This window comes from Sus scrofa, chromosome 16 (genome assembly GCF_054392235.1).
Source record: "Sus scrofa isolate SSC_HxYL_T2T_F1_AM1 chromosome 16, Sscrofa_HxYL_maternal_Yorkshire_Landrace_v2.0, whole genome shotgun sequence".
Taxonomy (NCBI): domain Eukaryota; kingdom Metazoa; phylum Chordata; class Mammalia; order Artiodactyla; family Suidae; genus Sus; species Sus scrofa.
The window spans coordinates 32,735,327-32,763,001 of NC_139398.1; the positions used below are offsets into that span (position 1 = coordinate 32,735,327).

General features: G+C 45.3%; 1 protein-coding gene across 8 annotated transcripts in view; it reads right to left on the reverse strand.

The window, feature by feature from the left end:
* PRLR (prolactin receptor) overlaps positions 1-27,675 on the reverse strand; it is a 174,475-nt gene that overhangs the window by 38,931 nt on the left and 107,869 nt on the right. For 4 of the 8 annotated variants that reach the window (XM_085001618.1, XM_085001621.1, XM_085001617.1 and 1 more), the window contains exon 2: positions 8,092-8,153. The exons of 3 other annotated variants lie outside the window; for them this stretch is intronic. Coding sequence is in view for 1 of the 5 variants with exons in the window: in XM_085001616.1 (XP_084857742.1) it covers positions 4,831-5,027 (197 nt within the window). In the remaining 4 variants the exon portion in view is untranslated. Of the gene's footprint in view, positions 1-4,830; positions 5,080-8,091; positions 8,154-27,675 lie in introns of those variants that run through there. One more of the 8 variants, XM_085001616.1, reaches the window with a different exon arrangement.

Below are 27,675 nucleotides of genomic sequence, written 5' to 3' on the forward strand. Positions count from 1 at the left end.
TCCCCAGGGGCAACTAGCCATTATTTGCCATCAAACCTCTGACAAGTGGATGAGAGGCAATTTCATGGAAAGACTCCTTTTGCAGAGCCTCAGAGAAGGATGCGGTCATCTTATTAAAGAGAAATTGGAGAAGTTCAGTAGAGTGCTCTCTGGGAAGCTTGGTATTTGCTTGACCCTGGCTTCTCAGCTTCCGGTCATCCTTGGTACCCAAATCGAGAGGAACTGGACGTTTAATGTGTGGAAACAAAGGAAAGAGGGTGGAGAAAGGAGGAGGATCTGAAAGTCCAAAGAGTGGCAAGGAAGAGGGGCAGCTGGTGCGCTCAAGGTTAAAGCCCCACTCCCGTGCTTCTGCGCCAGAAATCCAAGCACCTCCACGACATCTGGAAACAACGGCTAATGTCCAAGTTCTCTCTCCCCTCACCCTGCTCCATCTCGTACTAGCACATCCAGTCTCCACCTGATTTAATCATCCGTTCTCACCCATGTACAATATGTTCTTTCAAACTTCCTTCTTCATTCAAAGCATCTGGGCGACTTAGCCAGCAAGATAATTACGTCTCTCTCTTACTGGCTTCTATTTACTCTCTTTCTTCTTTCTCTTTTACACAGCTTCCCTCAGGAGACCTCTCTTAGCAGAAAAGCCACCTGTCCAATCAAAGATGTTCATCGCCAGGGACCTGAGCTAGGCTGGATCTGGGGGAAGAGCAAAAAGTACTCCCAGTGCAGATGCATTGAGTGAAAATGGGAGGAGGAAGGAGAATGAGGATTCACCCCCTTTTAATGAATTTTCAGAAAAATTCAGGATCGATCTAGTTTAGTGGATGGAACACTTATCCATCCATCCATCCTTCCATCTGTCCATCCATCCTCCATCCACCATTCATCCATCTTTCAACAAATATCCACCGAGCATCTCTAAAGCAGCAAGCATGGGTGGGGCCCTGAGAATACAGCCTTGTGTTAAAGCAACCCTCCTAATACTTGGGCTGGCAGAGACGAGAGAAGCTAGGAAAATACGGTAATGTTAATAACACTAGTATTAAGAAGGAGCTCTGCAGGGGCCATGGGAGTCAAGAGCGAGAGCAGATCTGACCTGCTCAAGGAGGCTGGAGGCTTCCCTGGGGAGGTTGCTCTGGGGATGAAGAATAGAAAGTCTCTCTTCTGGAGTTCCCATCGTGGCGCAGTGGTTAATGAATCCGACTAGGAACCATGAGGTTGCAGGTTCGATCCCTGGCCTTGTTCAGTGGGTTAAGGATCCGGCATTGCCGTGAGCTGTGGTGTAGGTTGCAGACTCGGCTCGGATCCCGCGTTGCCGTGGCTCTGGCGTAGGCCGGTGGCTACAGCTCTGATTCAACCCCTAGCCTGGGAACCTCCATATGCCGCGGGAGCGGCCCTAGAAAAGGCAAAAAGACCAAAAAAAAAAAAAAAAAAAAAAAAAAAAAAAAAAAAAAAAAAAGAAAAAGTGTCTCTTCTTTCTTGATTCACCGTCCTGTGTGTAACTGGGTATGGCAGAGGCTCTGGGCTGCTGTTCCCCTTTATTTTGGCACACAGAGCCCAGTTGTGTCAGCTATCGGCAGTCCAGCCCCAGGGGATGAGGAGTCTCAGTCTAAGGGGACCATGGGAATCTCATTTCCCATTTGTCTGTGATTGGTTTGCGAGTGCTTATTCCACCCTGTCATGGCCATTGAGATGTGGCAGAAATCTTCTGGGCTCTGCTGCCAGATTTTCCTCCTTGGTTAAAAGAGACAGGGGGTGGGGAGGGAGGAGAACCCCCCCCCCCAACCCCCATGGGAAGCATCTAGGTCCTTGGTGAAGCTGTGAGCTCCTAAATCAAACCTGGGACTGGTATCCTCAGGGATTCTTCAGTGAGTGTTACATACCCACTGTTTTGTTTGCTTTCCACTAGGCATCTGAGCTTGGGGGATGATTTCATCAAGTGTGGCATGGACAGCTCAGTGGTCTGGTTGGTGAAATGGGTATGTTTTCCACTCTAGTGGAGAAGGTGGAGGTTGACTGAGAAGTATCGGAGAGTTATTTGTAAAAGGAAGGAAGAAAGTGGAGTGTGGCTGGGGGTATCACTTTCTTGGGTGCATTTAAAGCAATTACATCCTCTCTAGTGCTTAATCTAGTACATATTCTTTTTCACATTCTTTTCCACTATATTTCTCACAGGATATGGAATATGGTTCCCTGTGCTGTAGGACCTTGTTATTTATCCAGCTTATATATCACGAGTTTGCATCTGCGAATCCTGAATTTCCAATCCTTCCTTCCCCCACAATCCTGCCCCTTGGTAACCACAAGTCTGTTCTCCCTGTCTATGAGTCTGTTTCTGTTTTGTCGATAGGTTTGTTTGTGCCCTATTTTAGATTCCATGTGTAAGTGATGTCATTAGTATTTGTCTTTCCGCCTTACTTCACTTAGTATGATAATCTCTAGGTCCATCCATGTTGGTTCAAATGATATTGTTTCATTTTTTTAATGGCTCAGTAATATTCCATCCTATGTGTGCAGCACAGCTTCTTTATTCAATCTTCTGTCGATAGACATTTGGGATGTCTTGGCTGTTGTAAATAGTACTTCTATGAACACTGGGATGCATGTACTTTTTTTTTTTTTTTTTTTTTTGCTGTTTTTTCAGGGCTGCACCCACAGCATATGGAGGTTCCCAGGCTAGGGGTCCAATTGGAACTAAAGCTGCCAGCCTACGCCACAGCCACGGCAACACCAGATCTGAGCTGTGTCTGCCACCTACACCACAGTTCATGGCAATGCTGGATCCTCAACCCACTGAGCAAGGTCAGGGATCAAACCTGCAACTTCATGGTTCCTAGTTGGATTTGTTTCTGCTGCGCCACGATGGGAACTCCCGAGATGCGTATAACTTTTTGAATTAATAGTTTTGTCTACATATATGCCCAGGAGCGGGATTGCTGGATCATATGCTAACTCTTTTTAGTTTTTTGAGGAATCTCTGTACTGTTTTCCATAGTGGATGCACCAATTTACATTCCCATTAATAGTGTAGGAGGGTTCCCTCTTGAGATGAATTTCTTCTAATAGAAAGTGTCAAGAAGGTCACATCTGTCCTGCTTTTCTCAGTCAACTATTGTGAGGATGCGTTAATTAATATTGTGAAAATGCATCAGGAGATTGCAAGGGCTATGTGAGCGTGAGCCAGTTATAGCTAAGGGGTGACAGTTCCTCCTCGGATCTCCCACACCCCTCAGACCCTCTGGGGGGAGGTCTAATTCTGGGTGGAGAAGAGGCTCTTTTTCGCTGAATGTCTTTTGGTCCAGGAACTCCCAAGGGTGAACTCTTAGGTACTGAGGGGCTGTCATGTGCCAGGGTGATAATTTCCATTTGGCTGGGAGCCCAGTGACTCTGAGGCCCTTTCAGGTCAGGAGGCAGGACAGAGTCTTTTGCTTCACAAGGAGGCACAGAAGTTACCGTCGTGGCTCAGTAGTTAACGAATCCGACTAGGAACCATGAGGTTGTGGGTTCGATCCCTGGCCCTGCTCAGTGGGTTAAGGATCTGGCATTGCTGTGAGCTGTGGTGTAAGTTGCAGACAGGGCTCAGATCCCGTGTTGCTGTGGCTCTGGAGTAGGCTGGTGACTACGGCTCCGATTCGACCCCTAGCCTGGGAACCTCCATATGCCACGGGAGTGGCCCTAGAAAAGGGATAAAGATGAAAACAAAAAACAAAAAACAAAAAACCAAAAACACCAAAAACCAAAAAAAACAAGGAGGCACAGATCCCAGGGACCACACACAGGAGGAAATGGGGCCCAGAGCTAACCCCAGTCCCTCCTTTACTTGCAAGTGTCAGCGTCATGAACTTGGTGGTGGGGTGGACGTGTGTTTGCTCAGGGCTGGGCCCTTAGCAAAGCACACAAAGTTTGCCTGTGGTGCCCTTTTGCTTTCTCTGGAATTCTATTCTCTCTCCCACTCTTCTGTAGCCTTCCCTACACAGCTGGTGATTTTAGGTTCCCTCTGCTCCCCAGACCTCTCCAGTGGCAGCACCAGCCAAGTCTAGAGGAGTCGTGTGCTACAGAAAGTCCAATGAGGATGGAAATGGCCTATGTCTTCTCTGTCCAATATGGCAGCCATACCACGTGTGGCTGCTGAGTATTTGAAATGTAGCCATGTGACTGAGGAACTGACTTTTTTTAAAATTTATTTTTTATTTTTTTGGGGGGTTTTTGGCTTTTAGGGCTGCACCTGTGGCATATGGAGGTTCCCAAGCTAGGGGTCGAATCGGAGCTGTAGCTGCCGGCCTACACCACAGCCACAGCAATGCGGGATCTGAGCTGCATCTGCAACCTACACTACAGGTCACGCCAACATCGGATCCTTAACCCACTGACTGAGGCCAGGCATTGAACCCGCAACCTCATGGGTGCTAGTTGGGTTTGTTAACTGCTGAGCCATGACAGGAATGCCAAGGAATTGACTTTTTAATATTATTTAATTTTAAAGAATTTACATTAAAATAGCCACATGTGGCCTGTGGGCAGAGTATTGGACCGTGCAGGTCTGGAGCTGAATACCAATACCTCAATCACTTCAGTCTTTCCTCTCCAATGAAAATTAACCTGTCCCATGTCCCAATTCCAAGGCCCTCTTAAAGAAGCACCAACAATCAATCTGAATCCGATTAACAAATTCTTATCCATAAATTAAGGTCTTACCCCTCTTAGGTAAATGCGTAGGTTTTGAACAATGCCATATTTCAATCAGTGCAAAAGCTCAAATGATAAGAATGTGAAGGACGCTGGCAGGCAAGCATGGTGGGTGAAACGATTCTCGGCCTAGCGTTTTCGACTCACTTCAAAGCGTGCTCTATGGGTCTATCTTTCCCCATTCCCTGGGCTGCTCCGAAGTTCCTCCAAGTGTCTCGCAGTCTGGGAAGGGTTAAGGTCAAAGGTGTGTGGATGGGAGCCTGGGAAAGAGATGGAGGTGGGAGGGTTGGAACAGGCAGAGCCCAAAGGATGCCAAGTGCTTGCAAAAGAACCTGGCATACCATTCAGAGTGGCATTCTGTACCACCCTGGGGAGGAGGTGCTGGGGAGAGATTGTTACGGCATGGTCAATGCCACTGGCACAGGACTGAATGGATAACAGTTCCAAGAAACCAGAAACCAGACCGAAGGCCACAAAATGGACTGTGGCCCTATCTGGTGGGGTCTCAGGAATTGCAATTCTCCTCTTAATTCTAATTCCCCCCTTTCAGATTTTTTTTTTCCTTCTGAATTCTTTTATGAACATTACTTCCTAGACAGTCTTTACACCCTGAAACTGAACAGCATTTCTGTTGCTCCTGGACGACCATAGGACTGCTTTCAAGTTCTTGCCTGTGTTCTCAGATGCTGGCATCAGATGCAAATACTTTCACACCAAACTCTAGGTTGGGTAATGGGGTAATGGGGGTAGTTTATGAATAAGTATACACAGAAATAAAAAAGAGTGGCCAAACATCCCTGGGACTTTACAATGCAGTCCAGACCACGCTGTGCTTTTCTCTTCCTCATGGAGGGAAGGGCTGCTCACGTATTCAGTGTCACCCTGCCTTCTCTTATTTGCCTTTCATTCAAGCACGTCTCATGCGGCATTTGGCCACAAGGGGCAGAGCCCAGAAAGGAGAAAGCAACTCAGAGAAGCCAGTGATCTGGCTGGGTTGATTCATGGGTTGCAATGTTACCAAATACTCCCGGGCTTTAAGCCCGAGGGTCTTGTTGTGCCAAAACATTTTGACAGCTTATGACATCCCTTCTGCCAGTCCTTGCTAATGTTTCCTCTGAACATCTTATATGTCAGTCTTTTTGCATGCAAAATAAAAGTTCTTGCTGGGTTGAGGGGACTTAGAGCAGGGGTTTTCTTTCCTTTTTTTTTAATTTCTATTTTTTTAAATTTTTATCTTTTCATATTTATTGGAATAGGGTTGATTCATTACAGTGTTATCTTGGTTTCAGGTGTACAGCAAAGTGAATCAGTTACACATATACATATATCTGTTCCTTTTCAGATTTTTTTTTTTTTTGTCTCTTAGGCCCACATCTATGGCATATGGAGGTTCCCAGGCTAGGGATCCAATTGGAGCTGTAGCCACCGGCCTACACCAGAGCCACAGCAACATGGGATCCGAGCTGCCTCTGTGACCTACACCACAGCTCATGGCAATGCCAGATCCTTAACCCACTGGGTGAGGCCAGGGATCAAACCCACAACCTCATGGATGCTAGTCGGGTTCGTTAACTGCTGAGCCACAATGGAAACTCCTCCTTTTCAGCTTCGTTTCCCATAAATGCCATCACAGAGTATTTGGAGTTCCCTGTGCTATACAGTAGGTCTTTGTTACTTATCGATCTGTATATAGTAGTGTGTATGTGCCAGTCCTGAGCAGCGGTTTCCTATGGGGGTGATTTTTGCCTCTCTCAATCCAGGGGATGTTTGGCAAAGTCTGCAAATGATTTTATTATCACTACTGGCAGTGGGGAGTGGCGGGGGCAGGGGTTGTCCTCTCTGGAACCCTAGGCAACATCTGAAGTGTCTTTGGTTGTTACAGTGGGGCGGGGTAGTAGATAACTGGCATCTAGTGGGGACAGCCAGATATGTTACCAACCATCCTACAACATGCAAAACAGCCTCCACAATGAGGAATCATGTGCCCCAGAATGCCAACGGTGCTAAAGGTGAGAAACTCTGCCCAGGCTTTGTTCTTGACCCTGAAGCACCAGATGGTCCTCAAAGGACCGTCACTTTTCATTGGAAGATGAGGAAGGACCCTGGGGTGGTATCAGGAAATCCCAGGATAGTTTCGGCCAGAATTCTTTTTTACCTACAACCCGGTCAATTACACATCTTCCTGGGTCCTTAACTACCTCTGAAAGAGCGAGTGTACCCTAGGGGTACACACTTAGGTGGGTCTCAGAGGGTCTAGATTCCATTAATGTAACATACACAGAGGGAAGACCTGAGGCTTAGTTTCTCCATCTGTCAAATGGGCTCATAATATCTGATTCCTATTTATCAGCTGGGCCTGGTATTTCAGGGAGATAGAAATGGGGCATGGTATTTGAGTTGGCACGGAGGGGGAATACGTGATTTACATACACCTACCCAGCTCCAACTCCCAAATGACAACGGGCAAGGAGACAATGGGCCACAGACAACAGTAGGTGGGGACAGGCCACCAACAAGTTGTGAGGCCCCAGCCAGCACTTTGTGCTTAGGTCTCATTGGGTCATGGGGCCAGGAAGTGACTTTCCTTGCCCACAAGAGATGGGGAAGAGTCCAGCATATACGAGTCTCTCCATAAGGACTGTTGATGGGCTGGGAGGGAGGGGACATGCGGCAGTGACAATATTAGGGGCTGAAGTGGGCCCAGAAAGCAATGGCAAGATGTTAAGTAGAGCTGCTTGGGAAAATAAAAGAAAACACAATACTTCTCTTTCTTTCTTTCTTTCTTTTCTTTTCTTTTTTTTTTTTTTTGTCTTTTTGTCTTTTTGGGGCTGCACCTGGGGCATATGGAGGTTCCCAGGCTAGGGGTCTAATCGGAGCTGCTACACCACAGTCACAGCAATGCTAGATCTGAGCCGCATCTGTGACCTACACCACAACTCACAGCAATGCCAGATCCTTAACCCACTGGGCGAGGCCAGGGATCGAACTTGCAACCTAATGGTTCCTAGTCGGATTCCTTTCCGCTGCGCCACGATGGGAACTTCAAAAGAAAACACAATACTTCTCTTTCTGATTGTAAAAGAATAGCACAATCATAGTTGATAATCTCTCAAGGACAGAAAACTAGACGGAGAAAATAAAAATCTCCCATGATTGCACCATGGGGAGATATCAGCTATTAAAAGGTTTGGCATTTTCTCTGAGGAAAATAGAGAAGGGTTTTCCAGGCAGGACGGGCTGGGGAGATGGAAAAAGTCTCGGGCAAGAGCAGAAGGCGGCGATGCGGATGCCCGCAGGTTGGGATTATTCTGTCTGTGAGCCAAGAGAGTGGAGGCCCAGCCTGAGGCCCGGTGAAGTGGCCCGTAGAACAGCTGGGCGGTGTGACAGAGGGGCACAAGTCCCCCTTACCTTCAGGGGTCATGTGGAAAGCATCCTTCATGTTTGCCTCCATGAACCAAAGAGTTCTTTAGCTGAAAGAGGAAGTGATTCATTTTAGCTCAAAGATGACAAAACCGGAGATGCCATTTCTGACTCACTTTGCAGCGACAGTATGACTGAAATCACTGCATTTCTGTGATGGCCTAAGACAGCTCTCATTTTATTTATTTAATTTTTTTATTTTTGAGGAAATAGTTTTCTTTCTTTCTTTCTTTCTTTCTTTCTTTCTTTCTTTCTTTCTTTCTTTCTTTCTTTCTTTCTTTCTTTCTTTCTTTCTTTCTTTCTTTCTTCCCTTCCTTCCTTCCTTCCTTCCTTCTTTCTTTCTTTCTGCACCTACAGCATCTGGAAGTTCCCAGGCTAGGGGGCGAATCTGAGCTGCAGATGCTGGCCTACGCTACAGCCACAGCAAAGCAGGATCTGAGATGCACCTTTGACCTACACCACAGCTCACAGCAACACCGGATCCTTAACCCCCTGAGCAAGACCAAGGATCGAACCCACATCCTCACGGACACTATGTCAAGTTCTTAACTTTGCTGCCATAGAGGAAACTCTGGAAATTAGTTTTCCTGCAACTTTATTATGAAAGAATTTCAAACCTATAGAAAATTTGCAAAAATACTAAAAAAAACAAAAAACAAAAACCAAAAACCAAAACCCCCAAAAACCTCATACACCCTTTACCAAGATACCCTAATTGTTACTTTTACCACATCTGATTTCTCATTCTCTTTCTTTTCTATGTACACAATTTTTTGGTTGTTATTTTTTTTAGGGCTGCACCCATGGCTTGTGGAGGTTCCCAGGCTAGGGGTTGAACTGGAGCTATAGCCTCTGGCCTATACCACAGTCACATCAATATCAGATCTGAGCCATGTCTGTGACCTACACCACACTACAGATCCTTAACCCACCGAATGAAGCCAGGGATTGAACCTGCGTCCTCAAGGATGCTAGTCAGACTTGTTTCCACTGAGCCACAATGGGAGCTCCTATACACAATTATTTTTACTGAACCACTGTCATGATGTCTCTTTACCCCACATTTCAGGGTTTTTCTAAGAACAAGGGCATTCGCTTATATAACCACAACGTGGTGATAAAAATCAGAGAATTAACCTTAGAGTTCCCGTCACGGTTCAGTGGTTAACAAATCCGACTAGGAACCATGAGGTTGCGGGTTCGATCCCTGGCCTTACTCAGTGGGTTAAGGATCCGGCATTGCTGTGAGCTGTGGTGTGGGTCGCAGACTCGGCTCGACCCCGAGTTGCTGTGGCTCTGGCGTAGGCCAGTGGCTACAGCTCCGATTCGACCCCTGTTCTGGGAACTCCATATGCCGAGGGAGCAGCCCTAGAAAAGGCAAAAAGACAAAAGCAAACAAACAAACAAAAAAGAGAATTAACCTTGATGTAGTTCTGTTATCTAATCTACAGATCTTCCCCAAACATTGCCAGTTATCCTAATTGGGATTGGATTTCATGAAATTTGGCCCCAGAGACGCTGAATGAAGTTTACTGACATATGCGGTCACGGCCATGGCTGAATTGGGAATTTGGCCACACCAACTCAAAGCCTGAGTCTGAGTCTATCTCATGGATTTGTATAAACATTGGCAGAAGAGTGCTTTCTGAAATGTGAATCATTTTTGGTTGTGACATGTTGTTTTCTGGGCTGTTGGGTCTGGGCTGGGCTGTGCTCATGGGGAATCGTGGTTCCCAGCTTGATCCTTCCAATGTGTCTGGCTCCAGGTTTTGTCTCTGAGGATTGGCTGGCCTGGGTCTGTGAGGTATGAAGTGGCAACTGTTAATAGTATGGATCTGAGTTAGAACAAACGTGACTCTGAGACTTGAATAAGAAATAAGCTCCTCTCTGTCCTCTCTGTTAACTTGAAAAAAAAAAATTTGCTTTCATGTATAGGCAACAATTCCTAATTTAGGGCTCCATTTCATCCTGCACATTCCATGTGAAAACAAACAATCGAACCAGAGTAGCAAACCAAACAGTACTCGCAAATAATTTCTATGTTTCCAAAATCCAGAATCCTAGGGATTAACTTTCAAGGAATCAGTACTGAGTATTCTCTGTTTGACTCCACCTGTGGGGGAGGAAGTGGCCAGCAGGCAGCCGTGGACGGCTTCCAGTGGCTTCATGCCATGGGGAGTCTTTGTCACACACCCCACTTCCTCAACATCATCCCCACTGGCATAATGAATGGGAAGCCCAGACATCTTTGTAGTAAAAGCCTAGGATGTGACGAGACCGTGTGAGTGGAAAACAGCTAGTCCCAAGGCGGCAGCAATGTCATGTCTGGTGAACCCAGAGCTTGTCACACAACTGTCTGGGGCAGCATTCTCAGAAGCCACCCATTTTTCTCCAAAGGGTACAGTGATGCTGGATTTTACATTTTTAAATTCTGAACATGCTAGAAGGTAATTTGGATTTGGGAAATCCTTTCAGGACCGAAAGCCCTCTCTTTGATAATACTCTACTTCTGTTTTTTTTTTGTTTTGTTTTGTTTTTTTTTTTTTTTGGTCTTTTTGCTATTTCTTGGGCCGCTCCCATGGCACATGGAGGTTCCCAGGCTAGGGGTCTAATCGGAGCTGTAGCCACTGGCCTACGCCAGAGCCACAGCAACGTGGGATCCGAGTCGCGTCTGCAACCTACACCACAGCTCATGGCAACGCCGGATCGTTAACCCACTGAGCAAGGGCAGGGACTGAACCCGCAACCTCATGGTTCCTAGTCGGATTCGTTAACCACTGCGCCACCACGGGAACTCCTCTACTTCTGTTTAGAAAGCTCCTGCCCTGCTCTGCTACCTCCCAGATTAAATCCCCACCTCTCAGTACCCTTTTGTAGGAAGCCCTGAGGGATCAGCGGCGGCTGGGGAAGGGTGCAGAGCAGAGTATCGGGGAGGGCTGTGTAGACGGTGGAACAAAAGCCACCGTAGTCAGGGCTCTGGGACAGGAGGCCGTAAAGGAGATGGTGGTCCTTTCATTCATTTCTGCAGCTCATCAGACACTGACTGAGGGCCAGGTCTTGGGCTCACTTCATTCATTCATCTATGTATTCATTCGGAATTAAAACAAAAATGCCTGGCACACCATTTAGCCCTTGTCACTCTCTATCCTCACTCCCACAGCTATGGTTGGCCCTGCTCTGTGCCCTGTGAGCTGACTCCTGTGACTCTTTGGTCCTCCAGTGCCGCTTGGGTCCCCCCCACGGCGGGCAGAGGATGGAGAAGCGCACATCAGGGTACCTGGTTCCCCAGCTCCCTGCCTTCCTCCCGGCTTGGCTCCAGCAGAGGTTGTGTCTCCAGGTGGGCAGCTCCTCTCCAGGGCTCCAGCTGCCACTGGGTCCTGGGGCAAAATCCCATCGTCCCCACTCCCCTCTAAGCACAGAGGGGAGTGATGGATTCCCTCCTTTGTTTTCTCAACTCTGCCCTCAGGCATGTAAATTATAACATTACCTTTTCTTAGAAACCCTGGCTGAGTCCATCATCTTTTCCCTTTCTGACCCTGATGATACAGCCCTTGAACATATGCTGATTTGTTTTGTGATTGCTTTGGACCAGCTGGAAAGATGTGAAGTTTTGTAGACAGTATCCAACACTAGGCTTCACCTGTGCAGGGTGCCGGTGTGTGTGCATAATTTAACAGAAGCTCCTGGGGGAAAATATCTCAGAGATTTAGTCCTTTATAGACGTCACTATTGCGTCTCAGTCAAAGACGACCTGGAATTCCCGTCGTGGCGCAGTGGTTAACGCATCCGACTGGGAACCATGAGATTTCGAGTTCGATCCCTGGCGTTGCTCAGTGGGTTAAGGATCCGGTGTTGCCTTGAGCTGTGGTGTAGGTTGCAGATGCGGCTCGGATCCGCGTTGCTGTGGTTCTGGTGTAGGCTGGTGGCTATAGCTCTGATTCAACCCCTAGCCTGGGAACCTCCATATGCTGCGGGAACGGCCCAAGAAATGGCAAAAAGACAAAAAGACAAAAAAAAAAAAAAAAAAAAAGATGACCTGATCTCTGGTCACGTAATTGGAAATATGGTGTCCAGAATAAGGGAGGTGATGAGTGCCACTTCATTCTGTCTCCAGTTGCTCCCACTTAGAGTTCTAGGCTCAGTTCTGGGCTTCCCACTTTAACAGGAGACATGTTTGTTGTCTTTAAGTGTTTGAAGGTCTGTCACATAGAGCAGAGATTGAATAACTATTTCTTCAAGAGCCAATAGTAAAGATTTTTGGCTTTGTGAGCCACACATTCTCTGTTGCAACTACTCTGCTATTGTGCAAACGCAGTCACAGACACTATGCAAAGAGGCTTGATTACCTTCTAACAAAACTTTTTTTTTTTTTTTTTTACGAAAATAAATGGTGGGCTAGATTGGGCCTGTGGGCCCTACTTTGCTCACTTCTGATGGAAAGAAAGGGGGACAAAAAGGGATTTATTCTGGGTTAGAAGTTAGATCGATGTATAAAAGTCTTCGGAAGGTAGATCTGCGCTCATTTTAAGGAAGATCTTTCTAAAGATGATGACTGTTCCCAAAGAGAATGAGCTGATTCATGAGGCCTTAGGTTTCTTATCATCAAAAGTCTTCAAAGGAGGAGCTGAGTGTTGCAGAAGAAAATAATTTTTTTGCCAAGCACGGAGAGGAAATCGGAGGATGTGGGAGGGGACAGTACCATATACAGATGTGTTCTCAGCACAGTACCACACACAGCAGTAAGCCTCCTAGGTTGTATATTCTTACACGGAAGAGACTGTGTCAAATCGATCTTGTATCCTGCCCACTCCTGAAAGCCTAGGATCGGTGGGTGGGACCAATACATGTTTTGTCAACTTGGCTCTTTAAGTACAATCTTGTTGACAGAGTAATTCATTGTCTTTAGGACAGTCAGCACTTCTAGTTATGTTCAGTCAATTCAATAACATCTAATATGCTTCAATATTGAAGATTTTCACTGAAAAGAACAGGTCTAAGAGTCAATATTTATCAAGTTCTGAACATAGGCCAGTTACTGTGCTGAGAACTGTACATGCATTATCTTATCTAATTCTCCAAAAACCTAGGAGGTAGGCGCTGTTAACTCCACTGTATTGATGAAGAAATTGAAATTCAGAGACGTTTCTTTTCTTTTTTCTTTTTGTCTTTTTAAGGCTGCACCCGCGGCCTGTGGAGGTTCCCAGGCTAGGGGTCCAATTGGAGCTGTAGCTGCTGGTCTACACCACAGCCGCAGCAATGCTGGATCTGAGCTGTGTCTTCGACCTATACCTCAGCTCACGGCAACACTGGATCCTTAACCCACTGAGTGAGGCCAGGGATCGAACTTACAACCTCATGGTTCCTAGTTGGATTTGTGTCCACTGTGCCATGACGGGAACTCCCAGAGAAGTTTCATAGATGGGAAGTAGCCTAACCAAAAATTAAACTGGGATCTCTTTGATGTCAAAGGCTGTGGTCCAACTACAACTCTATCCTGCTTCTCATTCCTTCATTCATTCCATCAATATTCAACAAACATTGATTGGCTGCCTGCTATTTGCCAAGTACTTTTTTTTATCTTACTTTTTATGACCGTATCCATGGCATATGGAAGTTCCCAGGCCCCATGCTGCCACAGAGATACCATCTGATCCTCAACCCGCTAGACCACAGCAGGAACTCCCTGCCAAGCACTTTAGATGCTGAGACAGAACTCTGATAAACAGATCAAGTCCAGGCTCTAAAGGAACTTACATTCTGGGTGGGATATATCGGGGGGCGGGGGGGGAGGGAGATAAATCTCCTTATTTAGGAGATAGTAAATGGTAATTCTGGAGCTCCCATTGTGGCTCAATGGTAATGAACCCAACTAGTATCCACAAGGATGCAGGTTTGATCCCTGGCCCCGCTCAGTGGGTTAAGAACCCAGCATTGCCATGAGCTGTGGTGTAGTTCACAGATGTGGCTCAGATCCGGTGTTGCTGTGGCTGTGGTGTAGGCCGGCAGCTGTAGCTCTGATTCCACCCCTAGCCTGGGAACCTCCAGATGCCACAGTTTCACCACCTCCCCCCGCCCCCTCCCACAAAGTAACTCATCATATGAGATAGAGATTAAAAAGATGATTAATCAATATTCCTGTCCACACCAGAACTTCAGGTATAATGCTGATGAGTTTATCCGAGCTCTTATTTTTGTACTGATATTGACCCAAGTATGTTTTTTTTTTTTTTGTCTTTTTGCCTTTTCTAGGGCTGCTCCCGCGGCATATGGAGGTTCCCAGGCTAGGGGTCTAATTGGAGCTGTAGCCACCAGCCTACATCACAGTCACAGCAACACAGGATCCGAGCAGCGTCTGCAACCTACACCACAGCTCACGGCAACGTGAGATCCTTAACCCACTGAGCAAGGGCAGGGATCGAACCCGCAACTTCATGGTTCCTAGTCAGATTCGTTAATTGCTGCGCCACGACGGGAACTCCTGACCCAAGTATTGTCAAATTCTCAGATGCACTCAGAGATTCAGAAGGAAGCTTCGAGTATTTTGGCAACTGATACAGATGGCTATGGTAGTTTGCAGAATGTGAATGACGCCCTCAAAGGGAAATTAACCCCGTAAAGCACTCAGGAATCACTCTTCGAGGGCAGGCGGAATCTGAGCATCGTCAAACTGGGGGACTAGAGGCAACAGATGAAAAGAAGTGGAAAAAGCCGGTTTAATTAACACAAAAATAAAGAAGAAAAAATAACCTTGGCAATGTTCCATTTTTTCCCTTTCCTGAAACACAGAAATATGAAGAGCCTGAATTCTAACTCCCAGCTCCAAACATCAAAAAAAACAAAAACAAAAACAAAAACAAAAACAATCTTTATAACAATGCTACAATACGGAGAACTTCTGACCCTCTACAATACAGAGGAAAACACCCTCTAAAATACAGAGGAACTTGGGTCAAGGGAGTGGACCTTGTTTAGAAGAACTAGAGTTACCAGGGTGCCTGGAAATGGAGGGAACCAAAGGGAAATTCCAAAACTTTGATTGAGGCTGACATTGAGTGAAAGTGAGCAAGAATGCTAAGGTTCAAACATCGCACAGCCAAAAAAAGTGTCAGGTCCAATAGGCAGATGCTGATGAGAATGGGAGACAGAGCCCAAAGGTCAGGGGCTGAAAAAACACTACCCCAAGGAGGAAGTAAAAGAATTCAAGACTTTTCTCCAAGTCTATGATTTTCTTTTCTGTGGAAACGTTCATTTGTGCTGTATATTAGATTTCAGTTATAAGTGATATCATATGGTATTTGTCTTTCTCTTTCTGACTTATTTCACTTAGTATGAGAGTCTCTAATTCCATCCATGTTGCTGCAAATGGCATTATTTTGTTCTTTTTTATGGCTGAGTAGTATTCCATTGTGTATATATACCACATCTTCCTTGTGGCTGCCTAAGGGAGAGGGAGGGAGTGGGAGGAATCGGGAGCTTGGGGTTAACAATGCAAACTATTGCTCTTGGAATGGATTTACAATGAGATCCTGCTGTGTAGCATTGAGAATTATGTCTAGATACTTACATCGCAACACAACAATGAGAGGAAAAACTATGTATACCTGTATGTGTAACTTGGTTCCCATGCTGTACAGTGGGAAAAAAAAAAAGAATTCAGGACTTTGTGCCTCTTTGGGTGTAACAACAAGGGATGGGCTCGGAAGGTCTAGTTAAAAGCACAGGATAGGAACTGACACATAGCAGTAACACGCTGGCAATTCCAGAATTCCTTCTGAAAGGAGATGGCACAGTGATTTTCCCATTAGTGAGTCCTCCCAGCACCAGCATAATCTTACTCAGAAAAAAGGCTAGAAAACAGAATGGTGATAATTAGTTAACATTTACTGACTGCCAGACACAGCTTTTAAGCACTTTAATGCATTGTCTCATTTACTCTTCACAAGTACATTTTAAGAAACAAGCTCCTTAATAGAGACTTAATTAAAAAATGATTAAAGGCATAAGTGACATTCAGAGGAAACTATAAAATGGCATCAGAAACAAGCACTAGTTATTTATTCATTCATTTGTTTCCTGGACTATTTCTTCAGCCACTAGCGATCGATAGAGCACCTAACAAGTCCTGGGTGCTATTTAGGGCCTGTGATTTTACTGGATGGGTGCTTTTACTGATTTCTGTCATTGTTCACTGGAGAGGCAGTAGAGAGAGCAAGGGATAGCGAGTGGGCAAATAAGTGTGGTTGTAGCCTTGCCTCTGTCTGTTCCTGTGGTCTTTGGCCACGTCAGTTTTCTTCTCTGTTTAAGGTCCTCTAGTGTAAAACAAGGTGCTGAGGCCAGAGGATACTCGGGGTCTTTTAGAATTTCATGTTAAAGTCTGCAGTAGCTTTATAATACACTGTCATTTATAATGAACATCCACTTTTAGTCTATCATTATACTGTCCCACACCCTTCAGGTAAATAATCATACGACGAAGCTTTGGCAAAATCTATCAGGGCTTGAAGCTTTAGCAAAATCTGTCAGGACTTGAAGCAAGCACCTCTGCTCTTTCCACTAGAACCCTCTGCTATCTGTGTGTGAGTTCATGCTTAGTTTCCAGAAGAGGTGTAAGAGAGCCGGGTGCAGATATCAGAGGAAAAGGAAGAAACAGAGGAGATACAGAAGACAGAAGTTGTGAGTTGGAAGATGTGCCAACACTCAGGGGCTTCCTGTGTTGTCTCTGAAGCCATGGAGGGCTGCTATGATGGCTGAGCAAGTGGGTCCAAGGGCACAGGAAGAGCAATCCTCTAATTGGAGGGAATTATATGGAGGTAGATTCAAGTTCAATAGTAGGGTGGTGAAGTGCCTCCCTGGACACTCACCCCTGTCCATTACTGAGCAGAACTACAACAAATGGGTCATATTGTAAGGCAGATGCCCTGGACTCAAGAGGCAGAATAACGTTTTAATGATTATTATGCCCCAAAGATGAAATGGGTCACTCTGGTAGGAGATCAGCTCCCTGTCACTGTGGATACTTATGCAGAGACCACATGAAATGCTGGAGGGGTTAGGGACTTGGACTAGGGGGCTTCCAACTCTGAAAAGCTATGATTCTGGAGACTAGAAATGCTGTGATTCTGGGGCCTGGAGTTTTAGAATTGAAGCTGCCATCTATCATCTCTATTCTAGAGTTTAGATATTCCTGCTATCATCTGTTGGGAAAATTCAAGGTCCTTTTCCAGCTACTACCATTCAGGATATGTTCCTCAATTCATTTCTTTCCAGGAAGTTCCTTGTATGGATCCCTGGCAGCATATCCACCCTGACCTCCTTCCTGGTCTTGGTGTTTCCAATCTCTCATTCATGATGAATATCTAGGATGGGACCTTCTTTGGAGGCTAGAGCTGAAACCAACCATTGTGTTGGAGCAACGCATTGAAACTCTAGACCTACCAGTCCATAGATTAACAAGGTGACCCTTGCGTGTTTATCCAGTGTCCTTATTTTCCAAGGTGTTGGCCATCCACCAGCTTTATCTGAAGCACGTAAGTCAACTGGCTTCCTGAGGGTAATCACTTTAACAAATGAAAGGCTGTAAAAGGCTAGAAGTTTTATCATTGTGAAAACATGTCCCAGGTCACAGTACAGCAGAGCCCTATCTAAAGCAGGTTACTTCAACTCCTTTGAGGAGTAAGTGGAAAGTAAATAAAGAAATATTATCAATGATTTAAAAAGAACCAAAGTCCAGGTCTCCTTGATGGATCAGCAGGGGAGGGTAGAGTTTAGAGCTGGATTTTACAAGCATGATAGCACCCAATCTGGATCACTTAAAAGCAAAGTAGTTGTTCTGGTCTGGTGAATGACCAGGGCATGAATGCAAGTCTCCATAAATTGGCCAACACTCACTTTGACTGGGGCAACCAGGGGTTGGATGAGGTGGCCACCAGCAGGACCTGAATGATAGAGCTTTCTGCTTATTTTAGCTCCGAGACCTCAAGTATAAATCCACTTTCTCAGGAAAGCTTGGAGCATCTATGATCTAGGGTTACACTCCTAATTAAAAGGACAATACAAAACAACTCCCAATGACAAAAAGAACTTAACCAGAATTCTCAAGAAATTGGTTTAAGGGAGTTCCCATCATGGCTCAGTGGTTAATGAAATCTGACTAGGAACCATGAGGTTGTGGGTTCGATCCCTGGCCTTGCTCAGTGGGTTAAGGATCTAGCGTTGCTGTGAGCTATGGTGTGGGTTGCAGACGTGGCTCAGATCCTGTGTTGCTGTGGCTCTGGCGTAGACTGGTGGCTACAGCTCCGATTCGACCCCTAGCCTGGGAACCTCCATATGCCATGAGAAGCGGCCCTAGAAAAGGCAAAAAGACAAAACAACAACAACAACAACAACAAAAAAAAAACAAAAAAGGAATTGATTTAAGAATAATCCCCAGTTGATTGCAACAATAAGAACATTCTTAAAATGTTACCTTTGTCCTGATGTCTAAATCCCCATGCAGGGGTTTACGAAAAAGTTCTTTATTCATTTGAAGCCACTAATACTGTAAGTGGGAAAGAATATGCTCCTTAATTAAAATAGCCAATTGTGATTGTGGTAATCTGCACTGAGAACATCTTTTTTACCTGGAAATATGAGAGAATACATATTTCCTGGATTTAGACCCCAAAGCTTCGAATTATTTAGGATTAGTAGCCAAATTGTGTAATCAGGAAGGCTGTTTAGAGGGGAATGTTAGAAGGAAAATCGGTTTTAATTTTCCTGTTACTCCAGCCAGTTGGGGACCATCTAGATGCTGTTTGTCTCTGGCCCCTGCACCATTTTCTCCCTCACTCTTGGGGCAACACAGCTCACGACCCTCGTGGAGCAGCGAATAAGGAGCATGAGTGGATGCTGACGCTTCTGCTTTTCAGTCTACTTGTTTGCTTGACTATCAGATGTTGCCTTTTTTTTTTTTAGGTAGTTGAACTTGGCAGAATGATCAACCGTGCTTCTGTTTATTCTTTTGTTCCCAAGGCTGATTTAAAATGCTGTTAGTGGGTGAGTGGTGATGGGAATGGCGACATCTTAAACCAATAAGCTGAGAACTGAAATATCAGCACGGGCCTTGGAGACTAATTCCCCAGCCGATGGCAATGAGTCAGCGAGCCTTCTTTAATCTGGAAGTGCCATGTGCAGTGTTGTTTTAGTTCTCAGAAGCCAGGGGGACTGGCTCCCCAGAGTTGGGAGAGTAGAGCTTCTAGCCAGATGATGTGCTTAACTTTAAGGTTCTTTAGGCCAGATTTTTTTTTTTTTTTTTTTTTTTTTTTTTTGGGCCACACCTGCGGCAGTATGGAAGTTCCCAGGCTAAGGGTTGAATTGGAAGTATAGCTACCAGCCTACACCAAAGGCACAGCAACATGGGATCCAAGCCATGTCTATTACCTACACTACAGCTCATGGCAACGCCAGATCCCCAACCCACTGAGAGAACCCAGGAATCAAACCCGCATCCTCATGGATTACTAGTCAGATTTGTTTCCGCTTCACCACAACGGGAACTCCCCCCATGTTTGTTCTAACAGCTTCATTCCTGTGTTTCCTCCTCATTAGTTGTTGTGACATTATTTTCCAAAGTGGTGCAACTGCACCAAATCATTCATTTTTATTAAAACAAATTCATGTGTGTTATCACAGCTAGATCCCAGTATACAGCATATTGGCAAGCATGGTTCACTGCATATAGGCACCATGGCCCAATGGCTCTGTAAAGAATTTGAATCAGACCAAAAGGTATCTAAAAGTGACTTGAGCCATTTTTAGCCCTGTGACCTTGAGGAAGATGTGTTAGGTCTTGGAATCTCAGTTTCTGCGTCTGTAAAGTGGGGATACCTTGTGCTACCTTTTCAGACTGTTGTGAGGATTCGATGCCCAGTATCCAGGAAATAGCAAAGTAATGAACACATGCTAGTGCTATGAATAGCTAACACCGACTGCACATTTGTTACATGCCAGGAATTACGGGAATCCTCAGAGTGGTTCTAGGAATTAAGAACCATTATTATCTTCGATTTGCTGATAAGGACAAGAGAGACAGGTCAAGTACTGGCCCAGCATCACAGAGATATGAAAAGGCCATGCCAGGATTCCAGAGCCCTCAGTCTGGGCACTGTTCCCCAGGGAAAAAAGAGTGGGAAGCAAGGATTGCCACCTTGAGAAAACACTCGCTTGAATATGGATCCCAGGGTGACATCTTAGACATCTTATTTGCTCCCTCTTGCTCCTCTTTTCCATGCTTCCTCATTCATGCCTGAGTCAGGAGCGGGGAAAGACAGAAAGTGATGCCACAAGACAGTGTGCAGCCAGGCGATGCCTGGCAGACCAGCTATGGAGCTTGGTCTCAAGCTCAGCTGTGAACGTACTGGCTGAACACAAAGACAGGGGTTATATTTGACGTGCACTTTTAGTAAAAAGATCCCAAACATTCTAAAGTTATTTTACCTGAAGGGAAGAGTGAACACTCCAATATACAGATCCACTCTACTAAGATGATTGAAGTGCACACGAAGAATTATTATGACCTTATTAGATTATTACCACGAGGCCATTCTGCAAAAATCTACTCTTCACAAACTGGATCAAAAATCATGTTTGCTCTCAATACTAGAGTCCTTTAAATCTGAGATATTAAGATCAGGAACTGTTTCATTAACTCATACCTTCCGCAAAAAAGGTGTTCAACTCAGACTGCAGAGATCTTAGCAACTTACTCTTTTAATTAAAAAGTAGTGCGTTGTCCATCAGCGGATGAAAGGACAAACAAAATGTGGTATAACTACAACTAAATCTTATTCAGCAGTAAAAAGGAATGAAGTACAACATGGATGAACCTCAAAAACACGATCCTGAGTGAAAGAAGCCGGTCCCCAAAGACCACTTATAGGGTGATGTAGTCTGATTCCATTTATATGAATTGTCCAGAACAAGCAAATCTACAGAGACAGAAAGTAGATTAGTGGCTGCCAGGGGCTAGGGGCAGGGGGAGAAAGGGGCAATGCGGTGGGGCTGCTAATGTGTCCTAAGTTCCTTCTGGAGGTGATGAACTGTTTTAAAGTTAGGCTATGATGCTGGTTGCACAACTCTGTAAACATATGGAAAACCACTGAGCTGTATACTTTAAAGAGGTGAACTTTATCGCATGTGAATTACAATAAAGTTCAAAGGAAATGGTACTTGCAAAAATGATAAAAGATATTTTTATGTTCAGCAACCCTCATTATTAGCAATACTCTTTTTGAATAAACAGTGTTGAACATGAAATTATTTATTCCCTTCCCCCTTTTCCCTAAAGAACCTTAATTCATCCTTTTTTTTTTTGGTCTTTTTAGGGCCGCACTTGCGGCAAATGGAGGTTCCCAGGCTAAGGGTCCCATTGGAGCTGTAGCTGCTGGTCTATGCCACAGCCATAGCAACTCAGATCTGAGTCAAGTCTGCAGCCTACACCACTGCTCATGGCAATGCCAGATTCTTAACCCATTGAGCAAGGACAGGGATCAAACCTGCATCCTCACGGATGCCATTCAGATTTGTTTCTGCTGAGCCATGACAGGAACTCCAATAATTTGGTTCTCACTTTTAATCCGTCCATCAAGTAGTTGACTGTTGGGAAGCTGGAATTCTAGATAGTTGGCTTTCTATCGAGCTGCAGCTTTCAAGTCAAACCTTCAAATCTGCCTCCATCTTTGGCCCCTTCCCTGTGTTCTCTTTCTTTCCTTTCCAAAACCTCACTGCCCAGGACCCAGTGTTCCAAATCAGAGCTGACCGAGAACAGGGCCTCCAGATTGCAAGGGGAACAGAGCCAACTCTTAATGAAAACAAAGCAGGATAGACAGAAACTGGTGAGAAAGAAGAGAGGGTGCATCATCCTTTTGGATGTTGGTGGTGAAAATGTAGGCAGCTTTGATTTCAATGCGTGCACCGCAGCAGGAGTTAAACCAAAACTGGGATGCCAATGACGAGAATTCCAAAAATTCACGATTGGCATCGATGCATCAAGAGAAAAAAGCTCTTTGCTTCATGTTCTTGACTTGCTCCATTTACTATAAAACCAAGGTAATGGCACCCGTGAATCCTTTGAATAGCAATCCCAGGCCAGTTTTTAAATATTGAGACTCTTGTTGTCCGCTTATGCTCCTTTGTGCCCAGGAGCTGAGCCATGTGGATCTGAGCAGCTCTGACAGAACCTTCCTTTATATTCCATGCCTCTGGTCCAAGGGGGTTAGGGAGGATTTACACAAAAGCCGAGGGATTAAGCCACTCTTGAGCACATATCTGGACAAAACTACAATTCAAAAAGATACACGTACCCCTATGTTGACTGCAGCACTATTCACAATTCCCAAAACATGGAAACAACCGAAATGTCCATGGACAGATGACTGGATTAAGAAGATCTGGTACATATACACAAAGGAATACTACTCGGCCATAAAAAAAGAACAAAATAATGCCATTCACAGCAGTATAGATGCAACTAGAGATTATCACACTAAATGAAGTAAGAAAAAGACAAATACCATATAATATCACTTATATGTGGAGTCTAAAATATGGCACAAATGAACCTATCTACAGAACAGAAACAGACCATGGACATAGAGAACAGACTTGTGGTGGCCAAGGGGGTGTGGGCAGGGAGTGGGATGGGTGGGGAGTATGAGGTTAATAGATGCAAGCTAGTACATTTACAATGGATAAGGAATGAGGTTTGCTGTGCAGCACAGGGAACTATATTCAGTCTCTTGGGAGAAACCATGATGGGAGATAATATAAGAAAAGGAATATAGAACAGGGTCACCTAGCCGTACTGCAGAAATTCACACAGCATTGTAAATCAACCATACTTTCATTAAAACAAATTTAAAAAAAGTCAAGGGATTAGCCATGGCAAACGTAGAGCTGGGGCTCAAGTGGTTTTAAGACCGGGGGAGGCCCTAAAATCTGGAAAGATTCCAGTATCTTGGCCGTATCACCCCCTCCATCATTACATCATATAATGATAAGTTTTGATCATTTTAACCACTGTTAATTTTTTTCTCCTTGGAAACATATTTTTCCCTTCTGCCTCTTCCCTTCTCACGCCATCCTGTCAGTGACGGTGGTTTAACCCCCTTACTCTCCCCAGAAAGCAGGTAAAATGCCAAGCAGTGAGGTGAGAGTATGGGACTCTGCAGGCACACTTTTCACACTGCCCCCCCCCTCCTACCCTGGAGGAGCCAAATCTCACCCAGAGAGAACAGGAGGGAGGGAGAAAGAGGGAGAGAGAAAGAGAGAGATAGAAGACAGCTTGTGGCACCAGGAAATCTGCCTGGAATCTAAGAAGAAGCCCAAGGACTTACCCTGGGCATGACACAAGACAGACGAAGTTGGGACCCTTGCTTCAGAATGCAGAGAGCGAAGGAAGGCGTAGCCCCCGCTAGATTTATTGAGGGTGTCTGGTAAGTTCATTCCTGGCTCCAAACATCCTTAGTGAGCTGTCCGTGCAGCTCTGATAAGCACCAACCCATTTGCCGATTACCTCTTGGCAAGCTGACTCTTCAGGCAGATTAATGTTTGCCTTATGATACATAAGGCCCTGTCCCCTCACTGCAAAAAAGCAATAATTGGCTGACTTGCTTGTGACAGTGGTTTGATTTGCTTCGTTTGGCTTAATTTGGTTTACAGCTCACTTGCCACCGCATCAAAATGGCCAGATGCAAAGCAGTGGCTGGTTTCTAGCAAAGCAGAGAGGATGAGCCAGGCAGAGGGGGAAGAACAGAGAGGGGTAAGTGGCAAGGCAGGAAGGGCAAGCTACAGGGGCAGAGTCATGGCTCCAGTGTGGCCCTTTCCACCGCAAGCTGGAACCTACCCCATCACTGTGTGGCCAGCAACTGATCACTTGGGTTCTGTGAAGCATGTGACACAGGATGGGACATGTGTTTCTGAAGGGGCTGGCACCGGCGACAGAGGTTGGACTGTTCTCTCAATCCTTCTTGCCAAAAATCACTTTCCAGACAGAAGTGGGTTTTTAGCTCCAATACTGTGTAAAGTCAGGAGCCTAGCCACATCCGTAGATGCTAACGGAAACCTTCTCACAATGTCATTTGTTTGGAAGGTGTAGTGGGTTGAATCATGTCCCTCCCACGCCCCCCCAAAAGATGTTAAAGGCCCCCAGTACCTCAGAATGTGACCTTATTTGAAAATAGGGTCATGGGAGATGCAATTAGTTAAGATAGAGTCATATTGGTAAGAAGCAGAGAAGAGACACACAAGGAAAATGACCTGTGATGATGGAGGCAGAGACAGAAGTGATGCATCTGTAAGCCAAGAGATGCCACGACTTGAGGGCCAGCCCCGGAGGCCAGGAAGAGGCAAGAGGGAGTCTACCTGTAGTCTCAGAGGGCACATGACCCTGGTGAAACCTTTGTTCTAGACTTCTAGCCTCCGTAACTATGAGAAAATACATTTCTTTTGATTTCATTTTTTGTTTTTATTTTGGTGGCCACACCCATGGTATACGGAAGTTCTTGGGCCAGGGAGCGAATCTGAACTGAAGCTGTGGCCTAGCAACCCCAGATCCCTAATCCATTGCACCATGGCAGGAACTCCAAGAAAACGAATTTTTGTTATTTGAGGCTGTCTTGTTGTGGCACTTTGTTACAGAAGCCCTGAGAAACTAATACAGGCGGTTTGTATCTGGGCGAGCTGGCGTGTGTGTACAAATACCTTTTCAGTGACCAGTTCATGCTTCTTTTATGTGCCAATATAAAGTTTGACTGCATTTTAAAAATTAAAGTATAGTTGATTTACAGTGTTGTGCTAATTTCTGCTGTAAGTTTGATGGCCTTTTTAAGTGGTGGAAATAGCTGGGATGCATGGGGTTCCAGGCATCTGACCAATGTGGACACAGCGCACGTCCTGTTCTAGGGTAGCATCTATGCCCCTTCCAGTGGGAAAGTTGCTAATGTCCCATCAGAAGCCAGTGATGTTGCTCTGGGTTCACAGCTATGAAGTCTTATTAATTTTTATCTAAAGGACAGCTCTAACCACTAGAAGGAGCTTTATTTATTTTTTATGTATGTATTTATTTTTGTCTTTTCTAGGGCAGCACCCGCAGCATATGGAGGTTCCCAGGCTAGGGGTCGAATCAGAACTACAGCTGCCGGCCTACACCACAGCCACAGCAACGCCAGTATTGAGCCGTGTCTGCGACCTATACCACAGCTCATAGCAATGCCGGATCCTTAACCCACTGAGCAAGGCCAGGGATTGAACCTGCAACCCATAGTTCCTAGTCGGATTCGTTTCTGCTGCGCCACGATGGGACCTCCTAGAAGGAGCTTTAAGAATGATTAATGAGACTTGGATACTGGACAGATGAAAACAAACCCCACGGGACCAATGGTGCCAAATGCATATTTATACTTTTGGTACTTCCCCAGCAGGCGTGGAAGGGGGTCATGCAACCTCACCTTTCAATCCTCATTCTGGCTTTTATGCGGCTATTAGTGTGCACCCCAAGCAAAGTATGAAAACCTCTCAGGGCTTTCATTTTTTCCAGAGGAAATTGTTTTCAGCTTACTGTCCCAGCCAGATAACATGGAAGAAAAAGGTGACTTAATTCAACCTCCATAGTGCAGATTTTCAAGAACAGCTTTGCGCAGCCTCTACAGCATCTAGTCTCCTGCCTCTGTGACCACAACACTCAAGACCACCAGCACCTCCTTACTCCAGGCTCCTGACTCCTTCTTCTAGATTCCACCTTCAGAAAAGTTGTCAGTTCAGAAGGCATCTTGTGAGGTCTGGATTTACTACGGGTATATTACCTTATTTTATTATTTATTTAAAAAAAAGCAAATTCCAGACATCAGGTTATTTTACCCCTATCTATTTCAGTTTGTCTTATCTAGCACCGATAACCATATGCTCACCTAACCATAGTATTATTTTCATGGTCTAGCAAGACTGATCATAATCCCTTTCTATCATCTAATATGGTCCTGATTATATTTTTGCGACTCAAAATAGGGAACAAACTGGTGAATTAGTCTGTAAGTTCTGTTATTTTATTTTATTTATTTTTTTAAGGGCCGCTCCTAATTAAGAGCTTCTTCTAGGCATAGGGCTGGAGACATGAGAGAGGGAAGACAGAGCTTTCTTCTCCTGCAGCTGAAGAAGAAGTGTCAAAAGGACTCAGCTCTTCCCGTTGGTAGTTGGAGTTGGGTTCACGTGTGAGGTAACTAGATTGAATGCATACGTGGTACGGAGCCGGGATGGAGCTGGGTTGTTAGGAACCTGCTGAAGTTGTCTCATTGTTTCGTTTGTGCCTTTTTTCTTCTGCGTTGCTTCCTTCCTTCTGCCCTCTCTTCCTCTTTTCCTTCCTTTTTAGGGCCGTGCCTGCAGCATATGGAAGTTCCCAGGCTAGGAGTTGAATCGGAGCTGCAGCCACTGGTCTATGCCACAGCCACAGCAATGCAGGATCCAAGCCACGTCTATGACCCACACCGACCCACACTGCAGTTCATGGCAACGTTGGATCCTTAATCCACTGAGGGAGGCCAGGGATTGAATCTGCATCCTCATGGGTCCTAGTCGGGTTCTTAACCTGCTGAGCTACAACGGGAACGCCTATAAATTCTTGGTTGGAAGGAACCTCAGATAATCAGCTTCTACTAATACCCATTCAAGGCAGAAAGCCACATGTCTTGCATCCAAATGTCACTGAACGTTAGTGCATAATGAGGGATTCTGGCGATCACCCAGCTCGGTCTCTCACTTGACTGATAAGGACATGGAGGTCATGAAAAGTCACATAACATGAATGCTCATGTGGCAAGTTAGAGGTTGAGGTAGGATTGTGACCCGTTCCTCCGATCCCTATTTCACAGCAGACTATATCTTTAGCGGTAAATGTTGCAGGCTTCTTCCGAGAGTCGTATGTATTATTTAATCCCCAAGTTATTGCCTCAGGCTCACTAAATGGCCAATTAACTGCACTTTAAGCTTGCCTCCATTGTGGAAATACTGACCAACCAGACTGAATTTTTTTTCTGTTCATCTGCCATGCTTTTAGAGATCATTATTTATTTATTTTTTTGTCTTTGTCTTTTTAGGGCTGCACCTGAGGCATATGGAGGTTCCCAGGCTAGGGGTCTAACTGGAGCTGTAGCTGCTGCCTATGCCAGAGCCACAGCAACAGGGATCTGAACCATGTCAGCAACCTACACCACAGCTCACAGCAATGCTGCATCCTTAACCCACTGAGCAAGGCCAGGGATCGAACCCGCAACCTCATGGTTCCTAGTCGGATTTGTTAACCACTGAGCCACGACAGGAACTCCTAGAGATCATTATTATGTTGTATTGCAGGCTTTTCCTATGCGACTGAACAGCCCTAAGTCTGATCCCATCCTCACAGAGTTTGCTTTCTCTTCTTGAACTAGTAAAGGTCACAGGTGCCAGGAGCACGAAAAACGTCTTGCTCAAACAAGGTCATGCTCTCATTTTTGCACAGTGGGCATGAGAATATGCCATCGAAACAGAACACACTCAGAAACAGAC